General features: G+C 37.5%; 1 protein-coding gene across 2 annotated transcripts; it reads left to right on the top strand.

Annotated features, from left to right (window-relative positions):
• Window positions 1-3,924: 3,924 nt before the first annotated feature.
• LOC106299856 (probable LRR receptor-like serine/threonine-protein kinase At1g56140) lies at window positions 3,925-9,494 on the top strand. Of its 2 annotated transcripts, XM_013735860.1 has the most exons (23): window positions 3,925-4,133; window positions 4,331-4,517; window positions 4,608-4,679; window positions 4,781-4,852; window positions 4,914-4,985; window positions 5,063-5,134; window positions 5,242-5,313; window positions 5,413-5,484; window positions 5,621-5,692; window positions 5,781-5,852; window positions 5,950-6,021; window positions 6,111-6,182; window positions 6,267-6,332; window positions 6,411-6,476; window positions 6,562-6,606; window positions 6,698-6,759; window positions 6,862-7,238; window positions 7,546-7,744; window positions 7,818-7,976; window positions 8,062-8,180; window positions 8,253-8,463; window positions 8,554-8,785; window positions 8,886-9,494. In XM_013735860.1, exons 1-23 carry the CDS (start codon window positions 4,025-4,027, stop codon window positions 9,346-9,348), a joined length of 3,015 nt encoding a protein of 1,004 aa, XP_013591314.1. In that variant the 5' UTR covers window positions 3,925-4,024; the 3' UTR covers window positions 9,349-9,494. The 2 variants fall into 2 exon arrangements, with proteins under 2 accessions (XP_013591314.1, XP_013591316.1); XM_013735862.1 differs by lacking the exon at window positions 8,886-9,494 and having other exon boundaries at window positions 8,253-8,476; window positions 8,554-8,781.
• The last annotated feature ends 4,584 nt before the right edge of the window (window positions 9,495-14,078 follow it).

Below are 14,078 nucleotides of genomic sequence, written 5' to 3'. Positions count from 1 at the left end.
TTATAGTAAATTATAAAATGATACAAACAAATAAATACCTCTAATCGTTGTGTGAACAATTTTGGGAAGGAGTTCGGCGAACGCAAATGGATATAGTCGTTCCATTATGACATGACAATCATGACTTTTCAGTCCATGTAGCTTTAAATTGTTTTCGTCAATACATCGACTAAATTTCGAGGCGTATCCATCGGAAAATTTTATGTCATTTTTCAATCAGAGAAGAAATGCTCGTTTTCCCGCATTAGGTAGCCTGGATATTGGCACAGGCATCATTCCATCCTCTTTCATCTCTAAATCCCGCCTTTTGCATAGTCCTGGAAGATCCAATCTGCTTTTGATGTTGTCTTTCGTCTTTCCAGGAGCATTTAACAATGTGTTCGTCAGGTTGTCGAAGAAGTTTTTCTGAATACGCATGAAATCAAGGCTATGCCGAAGAAGATGATTTTCTTAATACGGTAACTCCCAGAAGATACTCTTCTTTACCCAATTGTGAGTAAACCTGTATCCAGATATTGTCTTGGATGGGTTATCATGTTCATTCCCTCCACATTTCACAGATTTTGATAAACCTTCGATATTATTTATGCTTTCACGCAATATTTCTTCTCCGGTCAACCACGGTGGAGGAGGATCTAAAATTGTTTTCCTCGTCTAAATGCTTGAGTGTTTTTCCGGTAAGGATGATCTGCATCTAAGAACCTTCTGTGGCAATCAAACCAACTATGTTTCCTTCAGTTAGATAACTAGAATGCACCAGTCTTATCTTGACAATATGAGCACGCCAACCGGCCATGAGTCGTCCAACCTGAAAGCATTCCATAAGCTGGAAAATCGCTTATCGTCCACATCAAAACTGCTCGCATTTTGAATCTTTCTTTCATTGAAATATCATATGCCTCCACACCATCCCTCCATAACATCTGTAATTCTTCAATCAATAGTTGAAGGTAAATATCTAAGCTTTTCCTTGGATGTTTGGGCCCAGGAATTAGCACCGAAAGGTAAAGGAATTCTCTTTTCATACACATTCCCGGCGGCAAATTGTATGGAGTTACAATAACGGGCCAAAGGGAATGTGCTTCTCCATTCATACCAATCGGATTAAACCCATCTATTGATAAGCATAGATATATATTCCGGCTTTCAGCAGCAAATCCAGGATATACCTCATTAAAATGTTTCCACGTTATAGCATTAGATGGGTGATGCATTTCGCCTTCCGGAGTCACATGTTCCTTATGCCACCGCATATTGGAAGCTGTCGCGTCAAGTTGGTATAGACGTTTCAGACGATCTGCAATAGGCATGTAAAACATTCTATGCTTTGGCTTGTTTTTTCCTTTTCCATTGTTCGGATAGTAGCGATCTTCTCCACAAAACCTACAACTAACCAACTTCGCATCTTCCTACCAAAATAGCATACAATTCTTCACACAAACATCAATCTTCTGAACGGGTAAACCAAGCCATCGTGTCAGTTTCTTTGTCTCGTAATATGTTGCTGGAGCATTATTCGGCTGCGGAAGCATTTTTTTTAAATACTTCAGATTACTCATCTACACAAGTTTCCGCCAAATTATAATCCGTCTTCATTTTCAACATCCGCGAAGCAAGAGACAACTGAGTTATTCCGTCTGCACACCCTTCGTAGAGAGGTTGACTGGCAGCTTCAAATGCTTTAAAAACATTATCACGATATGGCTCTGCCACGTCCGTCTCTGCTATAGGTTCCGATATGTATGGTGGCGCAATGTCCGCTGGTACTTCTAAATTATCCTGGTAGTGATCTTCATGAGCATTCCAAGTAGGATTTTCCCACATTTTTTCTTCACCCGTTGAATGATTCGCTCCAGAACTCTCACCAACAATGTAGAATTTCTCTCCATGACTCGTCCAAACATAATAATTTCCCTTAAAACCGTATAAGAATAGATGTCTTAAAACAACTTTTGCATCTTGTTGCTTCACATTTTTGCATCGAGCACACAGACACAATAATGTTTGTCGCTCTTCATAATCGGCTTGATTACACACAAATTGAAGAAATGCATTAATGCCTCCAAGAAACACTTCTGAAACAGAATAACTCTGAGGATCAATCCTTTGATCCATCCACTCTCTGGAATCAAAGTAGAAAGACATTTTAGAAAATTTGGTTGAAGAACAAAAGTTCTAAATGTCTCATATGGAAAGAGTATATATGTTCGAAACTAGCCACGCCACAGCCACGTAAAATTCGTGGCTTTCTAAAAAATATCACTACCAAACGAATCTTTCTCTGTTTCGGTCTGCATAAAGTTAATCTACCCACGACATAGCCATGACAAAAGTGTGGCTCTGTACACTGTTGCATAAAACACTGGTGTTTGTCGGCACAAAAAAACAAGACCTAGCCACGACGTTTTAAAGTGGTTAGTTCGTGGCTGTGTTACTTGCCACGTTATATTCGTTGCTATACTGTGGCTATGATAGCCACGTTTTTTTTTTTCGTGACTACTTCGTGGCTTTATTTTGGGTTTACCGTGGCTATATCATTTTGTGGCCTTAACGTAGCATTTTCGTGGCTTTTTTTTTTCAGAGCCCCGGTTTTGTAGTGGCACTTCCGTGGCTATGCGGTAAATTTCTACTAGTGTTTGAATAAAATAAACAAACAAATTCGTATGTAAAAGTTGTATGAGTTATATATAATAGTTATTAATTTATAATTTTAGTAAGACCATTTACATAAGAATATTGTAAATCTTTATAAATTACGGAGTTGGCCAAAACCACAGATTTAATAAATTTATGAAATTATGAAATTTAATAATTATTAATAACTTCTAAAGTTTAGAATGTATTCTTAAATCTGTATTCTCACATATATACAAATATTTGATTAATGTACCTATTAGGCTTCACTAATATGTGTTAAGAATATAATATTTTCTTTGCATCATAAAAATTTCTTAGGCCTATTAAACAGATCCATTAATACTTAATATTGTAAACGAAATATAAAAATTTAAAGATTAAGTGAGAAAGTATATAAAATTTCTTTTTACTAATACTAACCTGATTAGTATTTTAAAAACATACTAATTGTAAAACAAAATGATATTTAATAATAAAAATTAAATAAATTGTGCATATTTATTGAGAATATTTTGATTATATTTTTATACTGAGTTTTAATCCAGAATTATATTTTACTATAGTTAGATTTGTAATATATTATTTTCTGTTTATAGTTTAACAAATAACATAATATATAGTGATATTCTTTATAGAAGTTTTCATGTATTTAACTCCTATACAATGTTCGTTGTCAAAAAAAAAAAAATCCTATACTTTAGAAATTTTTTTGTATTTGGTATGAAATATATTTTTTTAAATAAGAGATAATTTAGTTTTACTTAAAACAGTGAATATTTGATATTAGCTTTACCTATTATAATTTTAATAAAATATATTATAGAAAATATATTATAAACATTAAATAACATATAAGAAAATTAATAAAAAAAACATGATATAAATAATATATATATATATAGCAAACTAAAATATCATATAAACAACTATCATAAACAAGCAAAATATATCTTATCAAATATAATCTTCCTTCACCTAAAACTTTATAAAAGACAAAAGTCATTATCATATACATCCATGCAAATACAAATATAAAACACAAACCACAAAATTGTACAAAAATTAATAACCTAAATCACAACTAAAGTATATCCCGCCTAGTACGGACCGACCCTAGTTATTTATAAAAAAAAGTTTGGATGAGTAAGTAAAGACCAAATACAGAAAGAAAAGCATGGTCATAATAATTTATTATTTTGATTATTTTATAGGAAAAAAAAACACAAACGGGGCTGTTAGTTTTTATAAAAAGTTAAAACTAGAGTATAATATACTCCTTATAACCGTATAATAAGAGAGAAATAGATGTGGAATTTGAGTCAAGTTGGTCTGCTATCCATCCTCTGTGTCTCTTCTCTCATACACATCGCATATCTGTGAACCGAAGATGGGGAGGCAGTATATCGCAGTCGCAGTTTGGTTGGTGTCCATGACTTGTTTATTTAATGCGGTTCGAGCACAGAACGGAACCAGAGCTACTACTGATCCCGACGAAGGTATTAATTGCTTTTGTCTAATTTTATTAGACATGTCTACTTTTTTGATATAATAAAGTTTTCAAATATCAGAATCATGATCTACGTTTTTTGTTCATCTTCTTCTTATTCTTCTTTCTGGTTGGAAGGAGGATCTTCTTATATATATATATATATTTATTTATATTGACATGAAATTAAAAATAACGAAATCCCAGCTCGGGCTCTGAACAAGATCTTCGAGACGTGGAAGATAACGGCGACGGAAGCATGGAACAACAGCGGCGAACTCTGCAGCGGAGCAGCCATCGAGGACAGCGTCAGCATCGACAACTTGTTCTACAACCCTCTCATAAAATGCGACTGTTCCTTTGTCGACTCCACCATCTGCCGCATCATCGCTCTGTACGTTTCTATTTCTCTCTGTTTCTTTCTTTCTTTCTTTCAGCCTGTTCGACGCATTGCCTCTCTCAAATTAAATTATACTTTATACAGGAGGGCACGTGGGATGAATGTTACCGGACCTATTCCTCAAGAGCTTTGGAGTCTCGTTTACATCTCTAATCTGTACGCCGCTTTTGCTATCTCAACCCATTCCTTTTGCTTTTGCATTGGAAGTAGTTCGTTCACTCACTCACTCACTTTGTATTCTAATCTAATGTATGAAGGAACCTTAATCAGAATTTCTTGAGTGGCTCCTTGTCTCCTGGCATTGGTAATCTGACTCGCATGCAGTGGATGTAAGTCACTCACTCACCCCCTTTTGATTCTTCTTCTTCTTTTTATTGGTCCGTCGTGCAGGACTTTTGGGGCCAATGCTTTGTCCGGTCCACTCCCCAAGGAAATAGGATTGCTCACTGATTTAAGATCTCTGTAAGGAACCTTCTATATGATCACATTCGTTTTCAACCTCAGATAGATTCTTAACGATTCTTCTTTCTTTTGAGCAGCGCTATTGATATGAATAATTTCTCCGGTTCTCTACCACCAGAGATTGGAAATTGCACCAGGCTTGTCAAAATGTATGCTTTGCTGATCCATCATGTTTACTTCTTCTTTTTTTTAGTATATATCGCGCTTCGTAAACTAGCTTCTCATTGTCTTGGGGATATACTTGTTTTTATGACAGATACATTGGAAGTTCAGGACTTACTGGTGAACTTCCTTCATCATTTCTTAATTTTGTCAACTTGGAAGAAGCGTAAGATTATTTTTATCTCTTACTCTTGCCGGTTGTTATTGTATCTGGCAGCTCATTTAGAAACTTTTGGATTGACTTTCTTTCTTCATGTCCTTTCAGTTGGATTAATGATATCCAACTTACAGGTCCCATACCTGCCTTCATAGGAAATTGGACCAGTCTTACTACTCTGTGAGCATTTTTCAATCTTATTTCTTTGTTTTAGGCTTCTCTATCAACTGATAGAGTTACGTTTTTAACTATCAAACACTTGATGGTTTACCACTCGCAGTACTCAACATTTTGATACATGCTTTGCTGCCTGCAGGAGAATTCTGGGGACTAATTTGAGTGGTCCAATTCCATCTACATTTGCCAACTTAGTTTCGTTGACAGAACTGTATATATGCTCTTTTCTCCTCCACCTTTCAGCCTTGCTTTTTTTCTTTTTTTTTTTCTCTCCATACTGATGGAATTCCAAATTTCAGGAGACTAGGTGAAATATCCAACAGCCGTTCTTCTCTTCAATTCATCCGCAACATGAAATCTCTAAGTGTCCTGTAAGGACTACCATTCAGCTTTGGCCTAATCTTGATGAATTTCTTTAGCTCTTCCCTTTCCTCTGTATTTTTGACATTTTTGTTAAATATTATGCAGGGTATTACGGAACAATAATCTTACAGGCACAATACCTTCCAATATTGCAGATTACTTGCAACTGCGACAACTGTAAGTCTGACACAAAATGTTGTTCCCATGTTACTAAACTGAGATGATACACATTCTTACGTAAAGCATACGTATACATTTTTCTCCAGTGATTTGAGTTTCAACAACCTAACTGGGCAGATTCCACCTTCGCTTTTCAACTCAAGCCAACTTACTCACTTGTAAGAACATTCACTTTTCCCATCACATGCTCTTCAGTCGAATTCGCTGACAAACTGAGAATAAACCTTGTTACCTTTATTTAGGTTTCTGGGAAATAACAAGTTGAGCGGTTCCTTACCCATTCAAAAGAGTTCCTCTCTTAGTAATCTGTGAGTAACAATAGATGTAGAGGAACGTATCTTCTCTCTGGGACCATCTACTGAAAATTCAAAGCTTTTTATGTGCAGAGATGTTTCATACAATGATTTGACAGGAAATCTTCCTTCTTGGGTTCGCCTACCAAACTTGCAACTGTATGTTCAGGAATTAGATGCTTAATTTTCATGGCGCATAGTACATTATTGTGCTGAAAGGAAACATTTTTTTTTTACTCTGCAGTAACCTGATTGCGAACCACTTTACAGTAGGAGGGTCTGACAGAAGGTGACTTTGTCAATCTTGTGCTTTGCTTGGAGCCTAAAGGTCTACATGCTATATTTCTCATCTTAGTACTTTTTTTCTTTCTTTCGAAAAGGGTTTTCCCCGGACTGGACTGCCTCCAGAAGAGTTTCCCCTGCAATCGAGGAAAAGGCGTATGTAAGTGCATTTAAATGGTGTTCCAAACTTATTTCAGTTTTGACATTGACAGTGTTAAGATGCATATATGTTGGTAAAGATGTTTCTCTCTTGGGTGTCCAGATTTCAACTTTTCTGTCAACTGTGGAGGCCCGGATATCAGGTCCAGTATTGGAGCTTTGTATGAGAAAGACGAGGGGGAGCTTGGACCAGCTTCATCTTTCTTAAGTAAAAAACAGAGATGGGCAGTCAGCAATGTAGGACTATTTACTGGGAGTAACAGCAATCAATACCGAGCTCTTTCAGACACACCATTTGCAAACACTTCTGACTCAGAGCTTTTCCAATCAGCGAGGCTCTCTGCATCTTCTCTAAGGTATTACGGACTGGGGCTAGAAAATGGAGGCTATAGTGTAACACTTCAGTTTGGTGAAATACAAATACAAGGTTCTGGTACCTGGACAAGTCTTGGAAGGCGACTTTTCGATATATATGTCCAGGTCTCTACTCTACACTGAGCTTCCTCTCATATTCTCTCAAACGTTAGCTTATTCTTCTTGACTGTGAATTGCCTTTTTAATTTTCTTTTGTAAATGAAATGATCATCATATTGTCATCTAATGTAAAAAAATCGTTGATAACCCTGGCATATAAGTTATTCGTTTGAATTGAATGTCTGGTGCATTGTGTGGTATCTGTTTCGGTTAAGCAGGGTATAAGATGCAGCACTATAAGGCTCAACTTTTCATGAACGTCTCTTCTCTCTGAAACGGTTTCAGACGTCTGATTTCCTTTTTTTTTTTGCAGGGAAAACTTGTTGAAAAGGATTTTGATGTGCATAGAACAGCTAACGGTTCTACTTCCCGGGTGATTCAAAGAGTTTATAAAGCAAATGTATCTGAAAATTACGTTGAAATTCATCTTTTCTGGGCTGGAAAAGGGACATGTTGTATTCCTGCTCAAGGGACATATGGGCCGTTAGTCTCTGCTATCAGTGCAACGCCAGGTAACAACAAAGAATTTCATCATCTTTCTGGAGTTCAATGTCTCTTCTCACAACCGGCTTTTTTTCACTGCAGATTTCATACCTACTGTAGCTAATAAGTTGCCCCCCGAATCCAAGAAAAAAATTGGTATAATTGCAGGGGCCATTGTAGGAGCAGGAATGATAAGTATCTTGGTGATTGCCATCATCTTAATCATCCGTCGGAAAAGAAAAAGGGCGGCTGATGAAGAAGGTAAGAATAGTCTTAACCTTTGGCATTATTATTAAAGTCGAATTGCCAACAACTGTAACTTTCAACTGCATTTACTGTTATGCAGTGCTACACAGCCTGGACATAAGACCCTACACCTTTAGTTACTCAGAACTCAGAGCTGCAACTCAAGATTTTAATCCTTCCAACAAGCTTGGGGAGGGAGGATTTGGACCTGTTTTTAAGGTAGCACCCTTAGCAGATAATGGATGTAATTTCTCCATTGACTATATATTCTAAAGATATCCAGTGGTACAGGGGAAACTGAACGATGGAAGAGAGATTGCCGTGAAGCAGTTGTCAGTTGCATCGAGGCAAGGCAAGGGTCAATTTGTTGCGGAGATTGCCACTATATCAGCTGTTCAGCATCGCAACCTTGTAAAACTGTACGGATGCTGCATCGAGGGGACCCAGCGTATGCTTGTGTTTGAATACCTCTCAAACCAGAGTCTAGATCAAGCTCTGTTCGGTATGCAAATAAGGTTAAAACAGTTTTTTATAGTTTTTGTTTAAAAAAGAAGTAGTGCTGTTGGCTTACACGTTGCTGTGATTTTCGTAGAGGAAAATAGCTTGCAACTTGGTTGGTCAGACCGTTTGGAGATATGCTTAGGAGTAGCAAAAGGTTTGGCATATATGCATGAGGAGTCAAGTCCTCGTATAGTGCACAGGGATGTGAAGGCAAGCAATATTCTGCTGGACTCGGACCTGATACCAAAACTCTCTGACTTTGGATTGGCCAAACTATATGATGATAAGAAGACGCACATAAGTACCCGAGTTGCAGGGACCATGTAAATATCCTGGAAACCCATTCACATAGAAAAAAGATTTTATGTTTTGTTAAATATCCTCACAACGATTATTGATTGTTCATTACATACAATGCTGCAGAGGGTATCTGTCACCGGAATACGTGATGCTTGGACATCTGACGGAGAAGACGGATGTGTTTGCCTTTGGTATAGTGGCTCTGGAAATTGTAAGCGGAAGGCCCAACTCCTCTCCAGAAATGGATGACGAGAAACACTACCTTCTCGAATGGGCATGGAGCCTACACCAAGAGAATCGTGATATGGAAGTGGTAGATGCGGGTCTAACAGGATATGACGAGGAAGAAGTGAAACGTGTAATAGGGGTAGCCTTCTTGTGCACACAGACAGATCACGCAGTACGGCCAGCAATGTCCCGAGTGGTAGGCATGTTGACGGGGAATGTGGAGATAACGGAAGCCAATGCGAAGCCAGGATACGTCTCTGAGAGAACATTCGAGAACGCAATGAGCTTCATGAGTGGTGGTTCAACGAGCTCGAGCTTGGTATTGCCCCCTGACACTCCAAAGAATCCTTCCAAGTAGAAGATGGACTTGAAAAAACTTGAATGAAACACGTTTTGAGGAGGAGAATAGCTTTATTTCCTCTTTTTTGTTGGGGAAACAATGTATTTCATGTTGTAAATATAAAGTGTAGAGACTGAATATTTCTGTGTTCTTATTAATGATCAACGGGGTTCTTTTATATAAGGGTTACAAGATGAAGATAAATGGAAAGTATCTAAAACCTAAACTCACTAGGATTAGAAAAACTACTAATACATAATAATGGAAAGATTACATCTACTAGGAAAAGGAAAGGGTTTCCTTTTCTCCAAGCTTTGTGGCCGCCTCTCTCTCTCCTGAAGTCGGCTCTCTCTCTCCTCTCTCTAGGGCTTCGGCCATCTCTCCATCTTCTAGGTATTGAGCCGGTCTCGGTCCGGGCCTGGTTAATGGCAATCCACTCCATGATTTATAACACTTTCCCTTGGATGCCATAATCATACATGATTTGTAGTACGCTTCATGTTGCCTCATTAAAACCTTATCAGGAAAAACCAGTGGGACAAAACCATGATGAAGGAAAAAGAGTACAACACGCACTACTCCCCCTGATGTGAACCTCACTGTAGGTTCTACATTCTACGCATCTGGTGCGTGATCTTTCCTGTATATGTAGGAAGGGAGTAATCGGCCAAGTTCATTACTAAGCCGTATCTAGACCATTTTGACCTCTCAGGTCGTCTCTCATGTCTTTTGACATTAAGTGTCCCGGTAAAGCATGTGTGCTAAACAATGTGAACCATATTGTTCTCGGGGATCACTATTGGGCCTTTGCAAATCGTGTTTGCATGTGTCCATAGTCTAGACGTGATCGTCTACTGTTAACTCTTTTCTTTGATCGGACAAAATAAGTATCTATGGACAATGTACTAGACATGGTTATCATGAACCTATGTCTCGATATGGCCGATCCATGAACCTTAGGTAATGCCGTATTCATTATTCTTTGTATCCCTATCTTAATATATGAGGATGGCGTCTCATGACCTCAGTTGCTGTGGATCATATCACACGCTAAATATATATTATTAGTTCATGGACTTCAGCTTTCACGAGCTTATGGACTACAATACTTTATATCCGACAGGTAAGGATAGATTAAACATCTCCTCTTATCCTTACGACAAAACTTTGTGGAGTTTATACAGCAGCAGACCGTTCTGCTATGCCGGATCCTTACTTAAGGAATCTGGTGTCGGATTGCAACATGATGGTTGATCTTTTATCTACTAGCCCGTGATCAAGAAAAAAAAGGCCGGACGCCTAAAGCTGAAGGGCTGGACGCATTTTATGGCCGATGGGCTTAAGAGCCGGACGCCTACAGATTTGTTCTGTATCTACTAACCTCTTTTAGGTTTAGTATAAGCACAAGAAATTTCGAATCTTTATAAATATATGGACTGTTATTGGATTGTCTTTTATACAACTCCAAGATCATGTCGGGATCAATTTCTTTTACATACTATATGCAGCTGCTTTTCAGTCCATGAATCAGCTTAGGAACGAAGCTGTTCTTTCATCTTATCCAGTGATCCATATGCTGCTTACTAGATCATTGTATTCTAATTTTTTTCTTATGACCAGACCATTTTCAATTTCGAAAATCTGTAGCAGCATCCACCACATAGGAGTTTATCTCCTTATAATCTGTTCCTTTGATCTCTGTGAGTACCTTGTGTAACAAGTTATAATCTAATGCTTTTAAGTAGGAAGACATGAACACTCTTAGACCTCGTGATCATGTGTCTTCTCTCGAGGTTTCTTTATCTCACAAGATCCATCTATTTCACTGGTTCATCAGATGGCGTTTATGTATATGTATATGACCAATACGCCTATCTCTCTTTTAGATACTTTGAACTTCCACGTTTTATCTTTCAATATAATCTTTTATGATCTTTATGATTGTATGAGTACTCATTCGTGGGTTCATGATCCTCGCTTATCTCTTTATGTTCAAGTGCTATAACTTTATGTATCTTTATACAATACTCTTTATGTGTGTGTGTGTCGACACTTTCATGTGGTTCCATTTTGTTCCAGACATGATCTATAGATTTGAGATCTTATTATCCAGGACCTTTATTACCTAGTAGCTTGGCGTCCCAAGACTACATGGTTTGGTACCTTAGATGTGTAGCTGCGCAGCCTTTTCTCAATGTCTGGTATGGTTTCCTTTATAATCTCGGATCTGTATTCTATGCACCATTTTCTATCCGAGATTCCTTTATCTTATGGAACACTTGGTCTATCTTGTATAGACTCTATAGCAACTTGATTATGTCTCTTCTAGGACATTCATTTGGTGCTAAGCTGGTTAGTCATTTTTCTTTTCTTTTCGGGTCAGTGTCTGGCCTTTCAATTAGCTTCTCTATTGACTAGCTTTGTATAATCTTTATTTGGACGTCTTAAATCATAATCTCTAGTCCGAGGATCTTGCCAAAACAATGATGGTTTAAAACCATTCTTATCATTCTTTATCCAGCTTATAATCTTTCTCTTTTAATGTTTGGATAGACGGATGCAATCCGTGTACTTGGCCACAATCTGATCACCCATGTTTGGCTCAAGTTTTCTTTATAAATCGTGGGAGAAAGTAATACTCCTATCCAACATATATTCCCAATCCTCTTCTGAGGTTCCATCTTAGACGGCACATGTATGTATGTGGTGGTTTATTCAAAATCTCTTAAGATGGTGTATGTCTGGTTTTATGACCCGTATTCAATCTGAGATGGGAATATCTATGCTCACTTATATGGTCTGATGCATATGATCATATTATCATTCTATACATGTAAAACATAATGTCTCCAAGATTTATAGACTTTAGAATCTTAGTCTTATAGATGGTGGCTTACATGGCCGAATCTTTATAGGTGACGGGCTCTCCGGCCGGTTATGGCCCTTGCGGCCGACCTGTTTATAACATGGTCTCTTTGGCCGAGTAATGGCCTTATGGCCGTTTTAAAAACATGTCTTTTTATGGCCGAGCCATTTATAACATGGTCTTTAGACCATAGTGGTACACGAGGCTGGTTATTGCCTTTGTGGCCAAAGGCCGTTGTCTCTCATGGCCTTTATTGTTTGGCCGTTATAGTAGTATTGATCATGGGTTTATCCTCTCTCCCCCTCATGACCATACTATAAGGTCGTGGTGCTTGGGACAATTAAGCCTAATGAGTTTCCCTTTGTGTACATGTTTCACAACGTGAGATCTTTTACGGGATAACTCTGTGCCTTTTCAATCTTTGCATCAAGTTTAGACTTTAGGATGGCCAATCCTATCATGCCATATAGTGTAAAATTTCGTGGGATATATCAGTATAGTCACCACTTCTCTTGCCTCTTATCATACTGATCTTGTAGCATAGTTTAAAATCAGTAGAGATCATAGGTACAGTTTCGACCAAGACTTAATAAAAATTATCATGTCGAGATCTTTCTTTAGTCAATAGATAAGCCGGCCTGTCCATCTATTGCATTGGACACGGCTGCCATTGATTCATCATGATCCATTTCCTCAGGATATTTCATCTCACTGCTTTTCTTTAGTACCTTGTCATTATCAATCACCGTTAGGCAAGAGATCAGGTCATTGTAAGTGGTAGAACCTCTTTCTGTGTAGATATGTTTTGACAACAAATCTTCCGGATGGAATGTGGAGTATGTCTTGAATAGACAATCATTATATGTTACCTCTTCTCCACATAATCTCAGTTGGTACACGACCCTGGACAAGACAAAGTGAAACTCGGCCACTGTCTCAAAGTCTTGGAATCTGAGACTCATCCATTCATGTTTGACCTTTGGTAATAATATCATAGTGTATCTGGAGTTTAATTATGTCCAAAAGTCACGAGGATTCTCAATATATAGATACTGATTTCTCAGTTCCTCAGTGAGATGATGGCGCATTATTGTAATGGCTCTTGACTTTTCATTTTCAATTTCATCATTTCTTTCAATGATCCATTTCCCGAGTCCTCTAGACTTCAAGGCAATTGAAGTGTTCATTTCCATTCTGGATAATATCTTCAAAGAGATTTAGAATGGTATAATCCATGGGCTCAAATCTCGGCATCTGAAATCATATTATCAATTTATAATTTAGAATTCTTGCAACCAATTAAAAAATTAGTGCATATGATTTCATAAGTCTCTCTATGATACTTGGACCACACGGTCATGTTTTGTGATGCTTAGACTTCACGGCCATTATTTGATACAACGATCTTAAGGATCGGATCATGATGCAATCCGGTTTATATAACCATCCGGATACTAGGCCACACGGCCATATGGATATGCATTTAGCCAAACGGCTTTTAATCAATCAAGGGCACAAGGCCGCAAGTGTGTACAATGTATTAGGCGACACAGCCATATACAAAACGAGATCTAGATGCATTCAATCCTATTTCTTAGTTGCATATCTATTAGGTTTTAGAATTAAATAATCTAGCAACCTAACTCTCATTCAATATGTTAATTCTTTAAATCAATCTTTCAAGCTTTAAGTAATGAGAGATTTAAGGTTTCAAGGCCTTTAGGAATTTTAAAATTCGAGATTAGGGTTTTAGTTTAAACAAGATTCAGATGCAAGTTTTAAAACAATCCTAATCATATCTCTAGGCGATCAATCAAACACTCAAGTTTTAAATCAAAATTAAAACCGATTTTCCAAAATTAAAACCGATTTTCCAAAATTA

The sequence above is a fragment of the Brassica oleracea genome, chromosome C6 (genome assembly GCF_000695525.1).
Source record: "Brassica oleracea var. oleracea cultivar TO1000 chromosome C6, BOL, whole genome shotgun sequence".
In the NCBI taxonomy this organism is placed as follows: domain Eukaryota; kingdom Viridiplantae; phylum Streptophyta; class Magnoliopsida; order Brassicales; family Brassicaceae; genus Brassica; species Brassica oleracea.
Note: the sequence above shows the minus strand (reverse complement) of the source record. Positions and strands in the feature narration are given on the sequence as shown.